Source organism: Triticum aestivum, chromosome 4D (assembly GCF_018294505.1).
Source record: "Triticum aestivum cultivar Chinese Spring chromosome 4D, IWGSC CS RefSeq v2.1, whole genome shotgun sequence".
NCBI classification, from domain to species: Eukaryota; Viridiplantae; Streptophyta; class Magnoliopsida; order Poales; family Poaceae; genus Triticum; species Triticum aestivum.
Genome location: NC_057805.1, coordinates 509,320,469 through 509,337,149, shown reverse-complemented (window position 1 = coordinate 509,337,149; position 16,681 = coordinate 509,320,469). Strand labels below are relative to the sequence as shown.

Below are 16,681 nucleotides of genomic sequence, written 5' to 3'. Positions count from 1 at the left end.
AGCAGGAGAGAGAGGGGGGATAAATTACAGAGGAGAACGGCGAAGGTCGGCGACCCGAGCAACGTTCTTGCTACTGGCAGGAGAGAGAGAGGATAAATTACAGAGGAGAACGGCAAAGGTCGGCGACCCGGGCAACGTTCTTGCTACTGGCGGGAAAGAGAGAGAGGATAAATTACAGAGGAGAATGGCGAAGGTCGGCAACCCAAGCGATGGCCATCAACCAGAGCGATTGGTATCGACCAGACGAAGGATAAGGAAGCGGGAAATGGTGCAGGTGAGTAAAACAGAGGACGTTGCGGCAACATCGGTCGGAGAAAACAACCTTCGGGTCGGGACGTCAAAATTCTGACGTTCGGCCGTTATATTTTTCGATTTTGTTTTTCACTTTCCTTTAATACGGTACAGACGCACGCGCTCATATATATATATGTGTATACACTCTTTCTATAAACGCGCGCGCACACACCCTACCCCTACGAGCACCTTCCGGAGATTGTGCCGGCATATCATTTTAAGATTTTCACGACCAGACACGCTTTGCCGGAATTTCTGAAATAAATTCAGAATAAATACGAGCGCCTGATCTTAAAACCTGACGGGCATGGATTGGTTCACTTCGTTTTGGGATTTTGGTCGCAATTCACTGAGCGGTGGGGTCTTCCCTTTTAGAGATTATTATACAGATACAGATTTTTATACTCGTATAGGCGTGTGTTGCGAAACCCCCCAAACCCAAAGCCAAACCAAAGCCAAAGACGCAAAGAGGAAGCGCGTCGTGTCCCCTCCCCGGTCAGGTCAGATCTGGCAGCCTCTCTTCGACGAGTCTAGCAGTGTCCCCCGGGTCGCCGCCGCCGGCAAGCAATGGCGGAGGAGGGCCACCCGTCCCGCTACGTCAAGCTCACCAAGGACCAGGACGCCCCCGGCGAGGACATCCGCCCCGGCGAGCTCAACCAGCCCGTCCACGTCCCCCAGGTGCGTCCCTTCCCCCCGCCGCTTCTCGCCCACCCCCCGCGCCGCTCCTGTCGTCTCACCCCGTCGCCCGATCCGATCTGCTGCAGCTCGAGGGCCGGAGGTGCGGCGAGTGCGGCCAGGTCCTCCCGGAGAGCTACGAGCCGCCCGCCGACGAGCCGTGGTCCACCGGGATCTTCGGGTGCACCGACGACCCCGAGAGCTGTACGTGTTCTCCCGACCCCCCTTTCCCCCCCTCCGCCCCATCCTTCACGGCCGCTCCAGCGAGTCAACGACGCTGCTTTGATTCCTTGCGGCGCCGCGCCTCCCGTGCCAGATTCGTGGCCTCGCATGTTTAATTGGGTGCCTTACCTTGGTGCCAACATTTCGGTCAACATGTGAGACACAGTTTCGAGTTCTTAGGGTGGAATGGAATGGATCATGCTTGCCCGAGATCTCGTGCAGTATGACTTCATTGAGACACTGTATCTTGTATGGCATGAGTTCATTATGTTTGACGCCCTGTATTGGTTCCTTGTCTTGTCCTTCAATCCATGATGTTCGCGGTGACGACACGCATAATTCAGACAAGCTCTTAATAGATCAAAAACAGGGATCGAAGGATCTAAATAGCTACCTTGTAAGTCTCGCTAATTTTTGATGCTGAATTGCCGAATTGGGGTTATGCCTGATTTTGCGCTGAGGTTAATGGCGCTGGAATTTTTTACAGTAGGTCTTTACTCCTAGGGATCACCGAACTGTATGTACCTGCTGCTTATGTGCATGCATGCAAGGGACGAGTCGACCGTTTAGCTGAGATAAAAGAGACAAGTGATGCCAATTGTCGGTATCAGATATGCCAAAAATGGTTCACAGGCTCTTGTGGACCTGCTGGTTGAATGTGGTGAGTTCAGAGCAATCCTTTTGTATCTCAGTATATGTGGGATCAAAACATTGTCATAGCCATTCCATTTGTTGGTCAGTAGGTCTGCTGCATTTACCCTTTGACTACAGTCGTAAGGAATTTGTACAGAAGAACACTAACCTGTAACTTCTGAACCTCATTGACTGCTATTTGATTCTGTGACACGCTTGGCTTCCTACAATCGGCGCTTTACAATCCTAGTGAAATCAATGCACTGACCAAACTTTTTCTTTTTTGTTTTTGTGTCTCAAATGACTAAGGGAGCAGTTGCACATTCTGTTACCATAATTGTTTAATAGGGATGCTTTTGTTGTGTTCGATGTTGCCATTGGACTTTTACAGTCCTGCTTCGTGCTTTCCTTGTGTGGTGATAATGAATTGGAGTAAATACTGCTAGTTTCTGATGAATCACGGAACAAATTTTGGATTCCAGTATTCTCTGTTTTGAGTGGAATTATTTCTCACCAATACTGCAAGTCTGCAAGCAGCATACGGTTTTGCTTTTTTCTGAAGAGCTGTCCATCTACCTCTTCACCGATAGACTAAGTTATGCTGGTTTCTTCAACTTTGTGCTATGATACGAGTCCAGGTTAAACTCATGTCTAATGTTGATTAGTGTACTTTTGCTTAAATTCTTGGCACTTTTATGTTATGTCGCTTGGTTATTACTCCAATTATATTAGTTTACAGAGGGAGTGCTTGTTTTACTCTCGCTCTTGTATGCATATTCACAGCCCATCTTGAACATAAGAGAAGACTGCGAAGATTTCTCATACCTTCAGTGTCCTTTTTTATCATTTAGTTCATTGTTAACTGAATCTATCCTCTTGCTGTCTAATGTACTTGCCATGATAGTAGTTCTCACTTCTCAGCAGTTTCATGTGCATCTTTCTTGATGGAACATTCAAAGCTGAACATATTGAGTAGTTAAACATAGACTTACCGTTTGTTGCTCTGCACTTCATTCTTCATTGTGTCCATTGGTGGTGGCCATATCTAGAATATTCTGTTCTGATAAAGCTTGCTGATAAAATAATATCTCACTGTCAGACTGTGCCTTCTCATCATGGCAGGTCGCACTGGATTGTTCTGTCCTTGCGTGCTGTTTGGGCGCAACGTTGAGGCCCTCAGAGAGGATATCCCTTGGACAACGCCTTGTGTTTGCCATGCTATCTTTGTGGAAGGAGGGATTACACTTGCAATCCTGACAGCAATATTTCATGGTGTTGACCCAAGATCATCATTTCTTATTGGAGAAGGTCTGATGTTTAGTTGGTGGCTGTGTGGTACCTATACTGGCATTTTCCGTCAAGAACTCCAGAAGAGATATCATCTCAAGGTTAGAATATGAAATCCCTGCACTGCTACCTTTGCTGTGTCACATACTTTTTTGCATCAATATGCATATCGAAGCACCATTCTTAAGTAGTCACTACTACACTTTGTATAGCCAATTTATGGCATCCTGAATTTGTTTCGTCATATTGGGGGAGCTCTGTGAATTACTCATGAGAAAAATGCCGACTATCTTGTATCTTGATGAAAGTTCAGTTTTCATCATGGATACTGTTCTCAAAAGCTGATTGTATAGTTTGGTCTGTTTGTTCATAGTGAACTACGACTTGGCTTGATGTTGTAAAACTGGTTTCTGTCTGGACCATCTTTGCTCTGTAGTTATCTGCACTTGATTTAACTGAACCGTGATTTGACCTCGTGCTCGTTTCTTCCTCCAGAACTCCCCATGCGACCCATGCATGACCCACTGCTGCCTGCACTGGTGCGCCAACTGCCAGGAGCACCGCGAGAGGAGGGGCCGCCTGGCCGACCACAGCGCCGTGCCCATGACCGTCGTCAACCCGCCCCCCGTGCAGGAGATGAGCATGTCAGAGAACCGCGACGCCCCCGCCCCTGCCAACCCAGAAAACGGATCATCCAACAAGGCCGAGCTTGAAGCGCGCAACAGCGATCACGACGCCGTCGACGTCATCCCCCTATAGGCCCAGGCCAAACCAACCAAAGAAAGAAAGAAATAATAAAATCCAATGGAATTTTGATATAAATATGCGGTGTTAGGATAGCATGATCGAGGGAGCGAGCGAGGCATGAGAAAGTAAAGATTGACCCTCCGTGAATTTGTTAGTGGAATTGCTGATCGATGTTCTCGTCTCCAATCTTGAACCATTAATTACTGTAACTCAACGCGGTCGTTCGTTCGTTTATGTACTGATGAAGGTGGTTTTTATGTGTACTTAAAGAGGTACTTTGAGCAACTTTGCATCGTTAATCGAAGATCGTCGAAGCTAATTATGTTATTTCAGTCATGTGACCTGCCTGCTGAATCAACTACTTAAGATTCATTCAAAAGTGCATGTAAATTTTCTGAGTTTTTTTTCTGGAAAGATGTGATGTTTTCTGAGTAAATCATGTTGTTTTAGAACATAATCATGTTTTTTAACTAGTTTTTTTAGAGACTTTTTTTACTAGTAAAATCATGTGAATTGTGGCTAAGGCCCGCTAGATGCTGATGGGCTGGGCCGCTAAATATGCACTGCCCAGGCCCGCCGGTCCAGCAGAGCAGAGCTGCACTCTGATCTAAAAAAAAACAGAGCAGAGCTACACTCGACTCGACCAGGTCGGTCGTTTTCCATCCCCAAATCCGTCGCATCCAACGCCGGCCGGCCGCGCCGCCGCCTCCCTTCCCCCCAGCCCCTTCTCTCCCCAGGCAGCGAGGCCTCGCCGGATCCCCGCTCCGCCGGGAGGATGCCGTCCCTCAGCCCGGAGACGGCGGGGGAGGAGGAGGAGGCCGACCGCCGGCGGCAGGAGGCGGAGGGGAGGATGATGGAGCTCGCGCGGGCGTGCGGCGAGCTGGGGACGCCCCCGTCCCCCCAGCGCCGTTCGAGCGCGCGCCTGCGGCGGCCGGAGGCGCCGGCGGCCACGCAGACGCAGGTATGCCATGCTGCCACTCAGTCCGAACCTCTTCAGCCCAACATCCCTAGCTTGGTTGGAAAATCTTGGCAGACTCCTAATGGCGGACCATCTCAACCTGGATCATGTTTCCATGTCTATCAAAGCACATTGACAATATACATTTTTTCCTCATCAAAGAAAGATTGGGGCTGGCTACAGTGCTGCATTGGTTTCCCTCTTCTGAACTTCCACATGTGCAGGCCCTGAACTTCCTCTTCTGAACGCTCCAATGTTTTTGCAGTGTGATGAGTTCGTGAAGAGATCCACCAAGAGGAAGAGAGCTCGTAGCACCGCGTATGAAAATGAAGCCGATATGGAGCTCGATCACCGGCGCCAGGAGGCGGAGGGGGGGATGATGGAGCTCGCGCGCGCGTGCGGCAAGCTGGGGACGCCCCCGTCCTCGCAGCGCCGTGCAAGCGCGCGCTTGCGGCGGCCGGAGGCGCCGGCCGCCACCCAGGTATGCTATGCTGCTACTCTGAAGCTCTTCAGTCCCACATGGCTAGTTCAGTTGGAATCCTTCGCGGATTCCTGACGGCGGACCGGCTCAACCTGGAGCATGTCTTCATCATGTTTATTAAAGCACACTGATAAGAAGATACATTTCTCGTCAAAAACGATTGGGGCTAGAATGGTTGCATTGGTTTTTCCTCTTCTGAACTTCCACGTGTTCAGGTCCTGAACTTCCCGTTCTGCTCCAATGTTTTTGCAGTACGAGTTCGTGAAGAGGTCCACCAAGAGGAAGAGGCCTCGTGGCACCGCGTATGAAAGCGAAGCCGATGTGAAGCTTAAGCGGCGATTCAACAACACCATCAGGTGCTCGCTCAAGGAGTTCTTCGAGTGCGCGGAGCTGCTCAAGGACCGGCACGTGGCGAGGGTCCGCAAGGCGGGGTTCGGCGCCATGCTGGACGGCAAGGTCAGGGGGCTCATTAGCCGGCCTCTCATCGGCTTCCTCATGGGCAAGATAGACCCAGCAACCATGACAATGAAGCTAGGGGAATCAAAGGTGATTGCTATTACCAGCGACGCCATTCACCACCTTTTTGGCCTGCCTCAAGGAGGGCACACGGCCCCGAGGCCTTCGGAAAGCGGCTACGACAAGGCAGTGATGAAGCTGAAGCTAGAGCTCGGGTTTAAAAGGTCTGATAACGTCATGACGAGGGATCTGCGGGGTCTGCTTAAGCGGCTGGTGGAGGACGAGGAGAAAGATGAGTTGGCACTCAAGGTTTTTTTCTTGGTCGTTTTCATGAAGGTGATCTGCCCGGGGGCCTCCGCGCGCGTCTCTAGGGAGGCAGCAATGCTGGAAGATCTGGATTTTGATAAGATGGCGGACATGGATTTCTGCCAGCTGCTTGTCGACGAGCTGCAGAGAGCGGTGGTGAGGTATCAAAGCGGCAAGGCTTTGTGGCAGGCTATCACGGGCTGCGCCATCGCGCCCCTCTTGATCTACCTTGATTGCTGCAACTTGAGGAAAGTTTCTGAGTTGGATACGCGGACCCCTCGAACCCATTTCATGACCGTTGATAACCTTAAGAAGATAGCCAGCGCTGATTTGATTGAAAAGGGGGGTCCTGATCCCCAGACCTGGCTTTACGGCAAATTACCGGTGAGTTTACTTACTTGATATGCTTTTGGACTTCTTCTCTTATTAGCAGTCTGTACTTCCCTTGTTCATCATCATCCTTTTGTTTTCTTTGGTTCGATGTAACCTTATGTTGTTGCTTTTTTCAGTGGAAGGCTCATAAGGACATAGTGTACTATGGATTAATTGTTGAACCAATCTGTTCTGTCCCGCCAATTGCCGTGCCAGATCTCCGCGCCGCCAAGAGGATGCCGTCTCTCGGCTCGGAGACGACGGGGAAGGAGGAGGAGGTCGACCGCCACCGGCAGGAGGCGGAGGGGAGGATGATGGAGCTCGCGCGCGCGTGCGGCGAGTTGGGGACGCCCGCGTACCCCCAGTGCCGTTCGAGTGCGCGCCTGCGGCGGCCGGAAGCACCGGCGGCCACGCAGGTATGCAATGCAGCCACTCTGAACCTCTTCAGTCCAACATCCCTAGCTCAGTTGGAACCTTTGCGGGTTCCTAATAGTGGACCGTCTCAACCTGGATAATGTTTCCATGTTTATTAAAGCACATTGATAAGATACATTTTTTTCTTATCAAAACAAGATTGGGGCTACTGTGCTGCATTGGCTTTCCTCTTCTGAACTTCCACATACTCAGGTCCTGAACTTCCTGTTCTGCTCTAATGTTTTTGCAGTACGAGTTTGTGAAGAGATCCACCAAGAGGAAGAGAGCTCATAGTACTGCATATGAAAATGAAGCCGGTATGAAGCTTAAGCGGGGATTCAACCAGACCATCAGGTGCTCGCTCAAGGAGTTCTTCGAGTGCGCGGAGCTGCTCAAGGACCGGCACCTGGCGAGGGTCCGCAAGGCGGGGTTCGGCGCCATGCTGGACGGCAAAGTCAGGGGGCTCATTAGCCGGCCTCTCATCGGCTTCCTCATGGGCAAGATAGACCCGGCAACCATGACACTGAAGCTGGGGGAATCAAAGGTCGTCGCTATCACCAGCGACGCCATTCACCACCTTTTCGGCCTGCCTCAAGGAGGGCACACAGCTCCGAGGCCTTCGGAAAGTGGCTACGACAAGGCAGTGATGAAGCTGAAGCTAGAGCTTGGGTTTAAAAGGTCTGATATCATCATGACAAGGGATCTGCGGGGTCTGCTTAAGCAGCTGGTGGATGACGAGGAGAAGGATGACCTGGCGCTGAAGGTCTTTTTCTTGGTTGTTTTCATGAAGGTGATCTGCCCGGGGGCCTCCGCACGCATCTCTAGGGAGGCGGCAATGCTGGAAGATCTGGATTTTGATAAGATGGCGGACATGGATTTCTGCCAGCTGCTTGTCGATGAGCTGCAGAGAGCGGTGGTGAGGTATCAAAGCGGCAAGGCTTTGTGGCAGGCTATCACAGGCTGCGCCATCGCGCCCCTCTTGATCTACCTTGATTGCTGCAACTTGAGGAAAGTTTCTGAGTTGGATACGCAGACCCCCCGTACCCATTTCATGACCGATGATAACCTTAAGAAGATAGCCAGCGCTGACTTGATTCGAAAGGGGGGTCCTGATCCTCAGACCTGGCTTTACGGCAAATTACCGGTGAGTTTACTTGATATGCTTTTGGACTTCTATCATTAGTAGTCTTGTACTTCCCTTTTTGTTTTGTTTGGTTCTAAGTAACATTATGTTTTGTTTTTTTGCAGTGGAAGGCTCACAAGGACATAGTGTATTATGAATTAATTGTCGAACCAATTTGTTTGGTGACGCCAATTGCAAGAGGTGCCCAGATCCGGCATTCATCGTTGAAGAAGACCATTGGCCCCCAAGGGGCAGTGGCTGATGACGCTCCAGCTCCAGCCGTGGCAGGCAGCAGTAATGGCGTCGCTCCTGAGTCCGAGAAGAGCAATGATAATGTTGCAGCTACAGCCCTGAATCAGATCGACGTGCTGCTGGCAAGAGCATGCGATCTATCGCGCCAAGTGCCTACTTCAAGTGCCCGACTCAGCCACACCGAGGGCATTCTTCCACCCGGGCACGGTTTTGATGCTGAAGCCGCGAAGCAGGGCCTCTCGAAGGAAGCCGCACTTCTCTACCCAGGCACCGAGGCCTTTCTGGATCCCCGCGCCGCCGAGAGGATGCCGTCTCTCGGCTCGGAGACGGCGGGGGAGGAGGAGAAAGTCGACCTCCGGCGACCGGAGGCGGAGGAGACGATGGTGGAGCTCGTGCGCGCATGTGGCGAGCTGGGGACGCCCCCGTACCCCCAGCGCCGTTCGAGTGCGCGCCTGCGGCCGCCGGAGGCGCCGGCAGCCACACAGGTATGCTACTACTCGAACGGTCAAACCTCTCTACTCCCACATCGCTAGTTTAGTTGCAAATCTTCACGGATTCCTGATGGTGGACCGTCTCTACCTGGAGCATGTTTTCATGTTCAAAGCACATCGATAAGATACATTTCTCATAAAAACATGATTTTCCTCTACTGTGTTGCATTGATTTTCCTCTTCTGTACTTCCACATGTACAGGTCCTGAACTTCCGCTTCTGACTGCTCTTGTTTTTGCAGTACGAGTTCGTGAAGAGATCCACCAAGAGGAAGAGAGCTCATAGTTCTGTGTATGAAAATGAAGCCGATATGAAGCTTAACCGGGAATACAACAAGACCGTCAGGTGCTCGCTCAAGGAGTTCTTCGAGTGCGCGGAGCTGCTCAAGGACCGGCACCTGGCGAGGGTCCGCAAGGCGGGGTTCGGCGCCATGTTGGACGGCAAGGTCAGGGGCCTCATTAGCCGGCCTCTCATCGGCTTCCTCATGGGCAAGATAGACCCAGCAACCATGACAATGAAGCTCGGGGAAGCAAAGGTCGTCGCTATCACCAGCGATGCCATTCACCACCTTTTCGGCCTGCCTCAAGGAGGGCACCCTGCCCCGAGACCTTCAGAAAACGGCCACGACAAGGCAGTGATGAAGCTGAAGCAAGAGCTCAGGTTTAAAAGGTCTGATAACATCATGACGAGGGATCTGCGGGGTCTGCTTAAGCGGCTGGTGGATGATGAGGAGAAGGATGACCTGGCGCTGAAGGTCTTTTTCTTGGTTGTTTTCATGAAGGTGATCTGCCCGGGGGCCTCCGCGCGCATCTCTAGGGAGGCGGCAATGCTGGAAGATCTGGATTTTGATAAGATGGCGGACATGGATTTCTGCCAGCTGCTTGTCGACGAGCTGCAGAGAGCGGTGGTGAGGTATCAAAGCGGCAAGGCTTTGTGGCAGGCTATCACGGGCTGCGCCATCGCGCCCCTCTTGATCTACCTTGATTGCTGCAACTTGAGGAAAGTTTCTGAGTTGGATACGCGGACCCCCCGAACCCATTTCATGACCGATGATAACCTTAAGAAGATAGCCAGCGCTGACTTGATTCAAAAGGGGGGTCCTGACACTCAGACCTGGCTTTACGGCAAATTACCCGTGAGTTTACCTACTTGATATGCTTTTGGACTTCTTCTCGTATTAGCAGTCTGTACTTCCCTTGTTCATCATCATCCTTTTGTTTTGTTTGGTTGTAAGTAACCTTATGTTGTTGTTGTTGTTTCTTTCAGTGGAAGGCTCATAAGGACATAGTGTACTATGAATTAATTGTCGAGCCAATCTGTTCTGTCCCGCCAATTGCAAGAAGTGCCCGGCTCCGGCGTTCAACGCCGAAGAAGACCATGGACCCCCAAGGGGCAGTGACCGATGACGATCCAGCCCCAGCCGTGGCGGGCAGCAGCAACGGTGCCGCTCCCGAGCCCGAGAGGAGCCCTGAGAATGTCGCAGCCACAGCCCTGAGTCAGATCGACGTGCTGCTGGCAAGGGCATGCGACTTATCGCGCCAGGTGCCCACCACAAGCGCCCGGCTCAGCCGCACCGAGGGCATTCTTCCACCCGGGCACGGTTTTGACGCTGAGGCCGCGAAGGAGGGCCTTTCGAAGGAAGCCGCGCTCCTCGATCATCTGCAGAAGGCCACGTTCCACCTCCGCTCTTCCTTCGCCCTTTTTAAGAGCGTGCAGGACGACCGGTGCAGGCCTTACGAAGACGAGGCGAAATCGTTCGCCAAGCGGATGGAGGAGCAAGAGGCTGCTGCTGCTGCTGCTCAAGGAAGCGAAAGAGACACGGAGGCGCCTGCCGACGAGGTCAGTTCGGTGGCATATTATATATGAACATTGGCACTGCTCTTTCTTTCCTTGTGTACCAAATAGTGTGTGCTTCCTGATGCCTGGGTTTATGAATTTTGCTTGTTGCATTGGTTGTTTCTCCTTCTGTGCGCAGCAGTTTGAGGAGAATGTTGATGATCACTTCATGTCCTGCGACGACGAGGATGATGCGGAGGAGGAGGAGGAGGAGGCTGCGTCCCCGGTCTCCACTCCTCCGCAGGACCTGACGGACGACGACGATGAGGATCCCGACTACGCGGGGTAGCCCCCCGCGACGAGGCCTTCGGTGGAGCAAATGAAGCGGAGAAAGCCGAGAATGCGCCCGTGGATCTTTCCTCCGACCGACCGACTGACAGAACTAGTGCAGATAACTGTAGGATCGACTTGGTAAATCCGCTGTGTGTTCTGCGGCTGCCATGTACTCCTAGGCGTCAGTGTCGCTGAATCGTGTGGTGGTGGTCGTCGTTAACCAGTCCGCCGAGCAGTGTGTACAAAAGGCTCGCCGGCCGGCGCCCTGTCACCCTGTGCAAAGTTGCTGCCATGAGCATTTCCTGCGGGTGCTGTTTGTTGGCAAGCATCTTGAGCTGCCGGCGTTTTGCTCCTTCCGTAAATCTCCGTCTTGTGTTGTTGCTGAAGAACTGAGCATGAGAGGATGTCGGTTTTCTTAGGCCTTGTAAAATGCAAGGGGCTTAGGAGAGGTGCTCGGAGAAGATAAAAATCATGCTTTCCTTAAGCATCGATCGGTGTTTATTTGTACAGGGCAAACGCTTAGTTAAGGCGTCGTCTCTCCTGTAGAAATAGACACTGGTGCTTTAGAAAAACCCGTTTTATTTTCCTAAGCGCCTTCCTAAACATCTAGCATTGTACAAGGCCTTGTACCGTTCGTTGGGAGAGGGTGGCAGTTTCGAACGTTTTTGCAGGCAGTTTTGAAAATGTCGCCAAATCGGTGGCCTGATAAGAGGGTCAATTTTTATTTATTTTACTTTTCATGTGACCGGCCATGGATTTTTGTGTTTTGCAAATAAGGAAAATGGATGGATTTTCCATTGGCCCAGGGGATGAAAATGGATTTTGTTTCACACATACGCCCCTCCCCGTTTCTTCTTCTTCCTATGCACGAAAGAGGAAGTTAGTAAGAAACGAGGGGACGAAACCCACCCTCGCCCGGGTATGAAAACAAAGATGTTGATTACTACAATAAGGCTTGCTTCAGTGCTTTTAGTTGTTGCTAGGTGGTCCCTGTCGCCTGGACATCCTCCTGGCCCGCCAGCAACCGCCCCCTCACCTTTTTGGTGAATAGAGCGGAACTTTTTCTCCAGTTTTTCGCAACCCCTTCTTCTTCTTCTTCCTCTGCACGAAAGAAGCAGCAGTGTAGTCCAGCAAGAAACGGGAGGGACGAAGCGCTCCCCCCACCCCCAAAATTGCGTCGCCCGGGCAAGGAAACGAAGATGCGGAGGCTTAGGGTTCAGCTCCCATGCCCATGGCGGCTCCCCGACCCCCACCGCCTCCTCCGCCTCTCCCGCCGCCTCCACGCCTCCGCCGGCTCCGGCTCCGGCGCCGGCGCCGCCCAAGGTATCCGTCCATCTGTCTGTCTCCCCCCGCCGCGGATTCTGCACGGCCGCCGCCGCCGCCGACTGCGTTCCCCGTCGGGGCATCCGCGAATGCGACGCTGCTGCTGCTAGCTTCCGGGCGGGCCGTGTAGCGAGCGACCATCGCTCCACTGGACCGGGCCGGACGACTCCCGCGGGCTCTGCGCCGCCGCCGCCCACCGCGATTCCTGCTCCGTCACTCCCGCTCATTTTTAGCCTCTCCCTCTCCCTTTCTGGGCTTCGATTTGAGCAGCAGGTTCAGTGATACGGAGTACAACTGAACCACACATGTTCCTTAATTACTCACTCTACTACATCTCTGAAGCCTGTCAATTTTTTCCTCTGTTTTGTTTGTTTTTCCCAGCCATCATTTTAGGGCGTGTCACTGCTGACATTCTTTGTGCTTGCCCCTGCCGGTTTTCAGGCAAGTTCCTTCTGCCGGGCGCCTCGGCGGCGGTCCTTCTCATGCTCGGCGTTCTGCACGCCAAGCGGATGTACGATGACAAACAGGTAAGTAATCTGTGCAAGCTTCAAAATGTGTATGCAAGTTTTAGCACCAACATCTTGTTCAATGCGTCAATGTGTGTGACGCTTTCTTTCGTGATTTAGCTTGTCGAAAGGAAGGAGCAGGGAATCGAGCCCGAATTCTCGCCAGACCTGAAGGTGCTCTTGTTGCTACTGGAACTGCCTGTTTTCGTTTCTGTCGAAATTCGACACGCGGCTGTGAAATGACTGTCGTTTTTAATGCAGGCTTCGTTTCTGAGGCTTCTACCACTGCGTTCGATGTCACGTGTCTGGGGATCCTTGATGGAAGTGGTGTGTATTCTTTGCAGCTACAGAAATTGCTTCTCTTGTTTCGCTGCCGAATTAATGATTTTGGTTCGATTTTGTTGCAGGAGGTTCCGGTGTTCATGCGTCCTGCTATCTACAAAGCATGGGCCAGAGCATTTCACTCAAGTATGTATTCTTGCTCTGTGATGAGTTTTTATGCTACATTCCGTTAGGCAAATTTACTTCCCCAGTCTCTGGTTGACTAACCTTTCAAAGCATATAATTCTTGCAATATGTCATCTAATATTAGTCTGTTCTCACCCGCAAAAAAAATTAATTATTAGTTTGTTCAAGTTTATAATGTACAAGAAGCCTGATATGTAGCAATACCAACAAAACAAGTTCTTCAGAAAACTTTAAGCAAGTACTAGTGCTTAATGGCATATATCTGCTTTTCTTCTCTCGTCTGTACTGTGTTTGAACTCTTGATATTTATTATGCCTATATTTGGGAAACTTCATTTTCATCTTTGGAACGAGATATTGACTGTTCCATACTGTAGATTTGCAAGAACCTGCTCTGCCCCTGGAAGAATATCCTTCTTTACAGGCATTCTTCATCCGCAGTCTCAAAGAAGGATCAAGGCCTATCGATCCAGATCCAAACTGCCTGGTAACTGGTAACTATATATTATTCCGCTATATGTCTAATGTGGTGATGGTTATAGAGTCAAGACTTATCTGATCTGTGTGTGGAATTCTATAATTAGGTGAGTCCTGTCGATGGGAAAGTTTTGCGGCTTGGACAGCTCAGGGGTCCAGGAACCATGATTGAGCAAGTCAAAGGCTTTTCTTATCCTGTTTCTTCTCTTCTTGGTGCTAGTTCATCGCTTCATGATGCCACAGAAGAAGATATTTCTGGAGAGCAAACAGAACAAAATGTGCCTGAGAGCTCGAATGCAAAATCATGGTGGCGAGTATCTGTGGCTTCACCTAAACTACGGGATCGAACACTGCTGAGGTATTCGTAATTAGATTTAAAAGTGATGTATCTGAGATAATTGTATAAGCTGGTTTAGGAAAGGCAAGCATCATAGAAACCCTTCGGTTTGTAGGGATGTTTTGCCCACCTTTTGGAAATTTTGGCCTTCTGAGTGTTGCAACTACCATGCCTGTAGAAGCCCTTTCACGACTGCACTTTATATCTGAGATGTATTTGCTGCCCTGTTAATTGATGCTTCCAAGTGCATATATGAAGTCATGTTTGATTTACTGTCATGCACTTATGTTCCAGTATACCCTTTTCACTTGAAATTTGCTTTAGTACATGCATGGGCTCTGTTCTTGTGGGATTGCCCATGACATCTGTGTTTTTGTACAGAAATCTGGCTGCATTGTTCATTTCCAGATTCTCACTAACAAAAACTTTTTTCTGTCATTGTTCAATTTTTTTTTTTACAAAACTTATTTCTCTTTTGTGTACTTTTTGTCTCTTCAAGTTGATGTGTTACTGTTAAATGCCTCTCAGCACATGTTACTGAATGTGCTCATTTCAACTAATAGTGGATATTAACTTCAACTCCTGCTTACCAGCCCGAAGAGGGGGATCTTTTATTGTGTCCTGTATTTACACCCTGGTGATTATCATCGAGTACACTCTCCTGTTGATTGGAGTATTTTCAAACGTCGACATTTCTCAGGTTTGTGTTTATTTTATTTTGCAGTGTACTACCTGTGAAACTTTGTGGGAACTTGAGTATTACAAACATGTTGTGTTTTCAGGCAATCTTTTCCCAACAAATGAACGTGCCGTGCGGACTATCAGAAACCTATATGTCGAGAATGAAAGGGTAATTTCACCATCTTACCTATTTTAGCATTATGTGATAAATGCTGGCGAACTATAGCAGAGCTGTTTATTTTCAGTCTTTCATTGACACTACTGTTCTTACTGAGCCTGTCACTGTTAACGATAGGTGGTACTCGAAGGTCAATGGAAAGAAGGGTTTGTTGCAATTGCAGCCGTTGGTGCTACTAATGTTGGCTCCATCAAAGTATCTCTTCTGCACCAGACCGAATTATGCATCAGATAGATTTCTACATATGTTACTGATGAATTGTACTCTTTTCAGCTGCTCATTGAACCGGATCTGAGGACAAACAATCCAGGGTCCATGGCACTTCACTCCCAGTCTTACGATGAGCGCGTTTATGAACCTGAAGGCACCGGCATGATGGTTAAAAAGGGTCAAGAGGTAAACGCAGCCCCAGTTTTCACTGATTAAATACTTGACAAACTGGTTGGTACTCAAGCTGTTTATTGCTGTGCTGCATCTTAAAAGCATGTTCTGATGCCCGTCCCGCTGTTTCCAGATAGCAGGATTCAACATGGGATCGACCGTGGTCGTCGTATTTGAAGCGCCTCTGTCCAAGGCGAGGGAGGACGGGACGGTCTCTTCGGATTTCGGCTTCTGCGTCAAGGCTGGCGATAGGATTAGGGTAGGAGAAGCCATTGGCCGATGGAGCCAATCGTAGCGCTGGTTTAATTAGTTCCACCGTAGGAGTAGCTCGTTTTCCAGTTTGGAGTTTGCGTGAGAGCTGGAGAAAGATGCCATGATCTGAATTTTGAGAAGCATTTTTACCGGTGACAGAATTTCTGTGAAACATGGGAGATTTGGACGCAAAATTTGTCTGAAACATCCAGAAATCATATTTTCTACTCAGTATATACCCAAAAAAAAGGGTCTGCACCATAAGAGAACTTACAGTACCAAATTACTACTCTACATATTTGTGTCATAGGATCATGAGTGGGCCTTATTAATTAATCTGACGTGTAGTAGTACCTCTGCACCAAAATATAAGATGTTTTTGCAGTTCAAAATGGCTTATATTTCCCTGCAAAAAAAATTGTTTTTGCAGTTCAAAATGTCTTATATTTTGGTACGTTGGGAGGGAGTATTTTGTATTAGGGTGTGTCTATGGCACATCTGGATGTGACATAATGACTTCAGCACATATCATCAAAAAACAAGCCCACCCAGACTTGTTGATTGTTTGTTTGTTTGATTTTCGTTTTCTGTTACGACCATGCGTTTTATGTTGGCCTGCATCTCCAGCCCAACCAGCAACTGGGCTTTATTATCCTGGTGTTGTACTGGGCTTTGTTGTTGCCGGGCGCTGCACATTACACACAGAACATAAGCCAATGCATCCAGATATATGTTAGTTAGGAGAACATAAGCTCTCTCTGAGCTCAGCGACTCTCGGCCGTCGGATTGGTTTTTTGATGCATTCTGGACCGTTGGATGTCGCTCCTGGAAGATCCTGGCCGTCGGATCGAAAACTAACACTGCTACAATGAATAGTTACCGTCGTCTCGTGCCACCGTGCGTAATTCCGCTGCCCCACCAAGGGCATTTCCGTCATTTCACCAACAGGGGGTATAAAAAGGAGGCGGCTCCCGTGGAGACAGCCCTAGCCGGCTCCCCTCCCGCGCGCCTCCTTTCCTCCTTCCCCGCCGCCGCCCGGCCTCCTCCTTCCACCCCTCCGGCCGGCTTCTCTCCCGCTCGCGCCGCCTCCTCCTCCCCACCAGTGCCTCCCTCTCCTCCTTCCCCGCCTTCGCCTGGCCTCCTCCTTCCGCCCCTCGATCTGGCGCCGCCCAAACCCTAACGCCCTGCCCCGGCCCTGGGTCCTGCCCCGCCCCGCCCCGCCCGTCCCGCTCGCCGTGGCCGTGGCCGATGACCGCGGC

At 50.4% G+C, this 16,681-nt stretch overlaps 1 protein-coding gene across 1 annotated transcript; it reads left to right on the top strand.

Annotated features, from left to right (window-relative positions):
* Nucleotides 1–698: 698 nt before the first annotated feature.
* Nucleotides 699–15,683, top strand: LOC123097199 (uncharacterized). Its single transcript, XM_044518920.1, has 25 exons — nucleotides 699–972; nucleotides 1,059–1,173; nucleotides 2,947–3,212; nucleotides 3,607–3,855; nucleotides 5,082–5,288; nucleotides 5,550–6,443; nucleotides 6,569–6,847; nucleotides 7,096–7,989; nucleotides 8,094–8,705; nucleotides 8,953–9,846; nucleotides 9,978–10,550; nucleotides 10,687–10,832; nucleotides 11,045–11,177; nucleotides 11,804–12,143; nucleotides 12,585–12,670; nucleotides 12,770–12,823; nucleotides 12,911–12,976; nucleotides 13,057–13,117; nucleotides 13,494–13,603; nucleotides 13,701–13,951; nucleotides 14,524–14,630; nucleotides 14,713–14,780; nucleotides 14,907–14,984; nucleotides 15,063–15,185; nucleotides 15,304–15,683. Exons 1-25 carry the CDS (start codon nucleotides 862–864, stop codon nucleotides 15,463–15,465), a joined length of 6,879 nt encoding a protein of 2,292 aa, XP_044374855.1. The 5' UTR covers nucleotides 699–861; the 3' UTR covers nucleotides 15,466–15,683.
* Nucleotides 15,684–16,681: the final 998 nt, after the last annotated feature.

Excerpts from the sequence above, each read along its gene's own strand:
- LOC123097199 (XM_044518920.1), top strand. The coding sequence starts at position 862 with ATGGCGGAGGAGGGCCACCCGTCCCGCTACGTCAAGCTCACCAAGGAC. Across the intron at positions 8,706-8,952 it reads AGGCGCCGGCAGCCACACAG|TACGAGTTCGTGAAGAGATC; the intron begins GTATGCTACTAC and ends TTGTTTTTGCAG. Across the intron at positions 14,985-15,062 it reads CTAATGTTGGCTCCATCAAA|CTGCTCATTGAACCGGATCT; the intron begins GTATCTCTTCTG and ends TACTCTTTTCAG.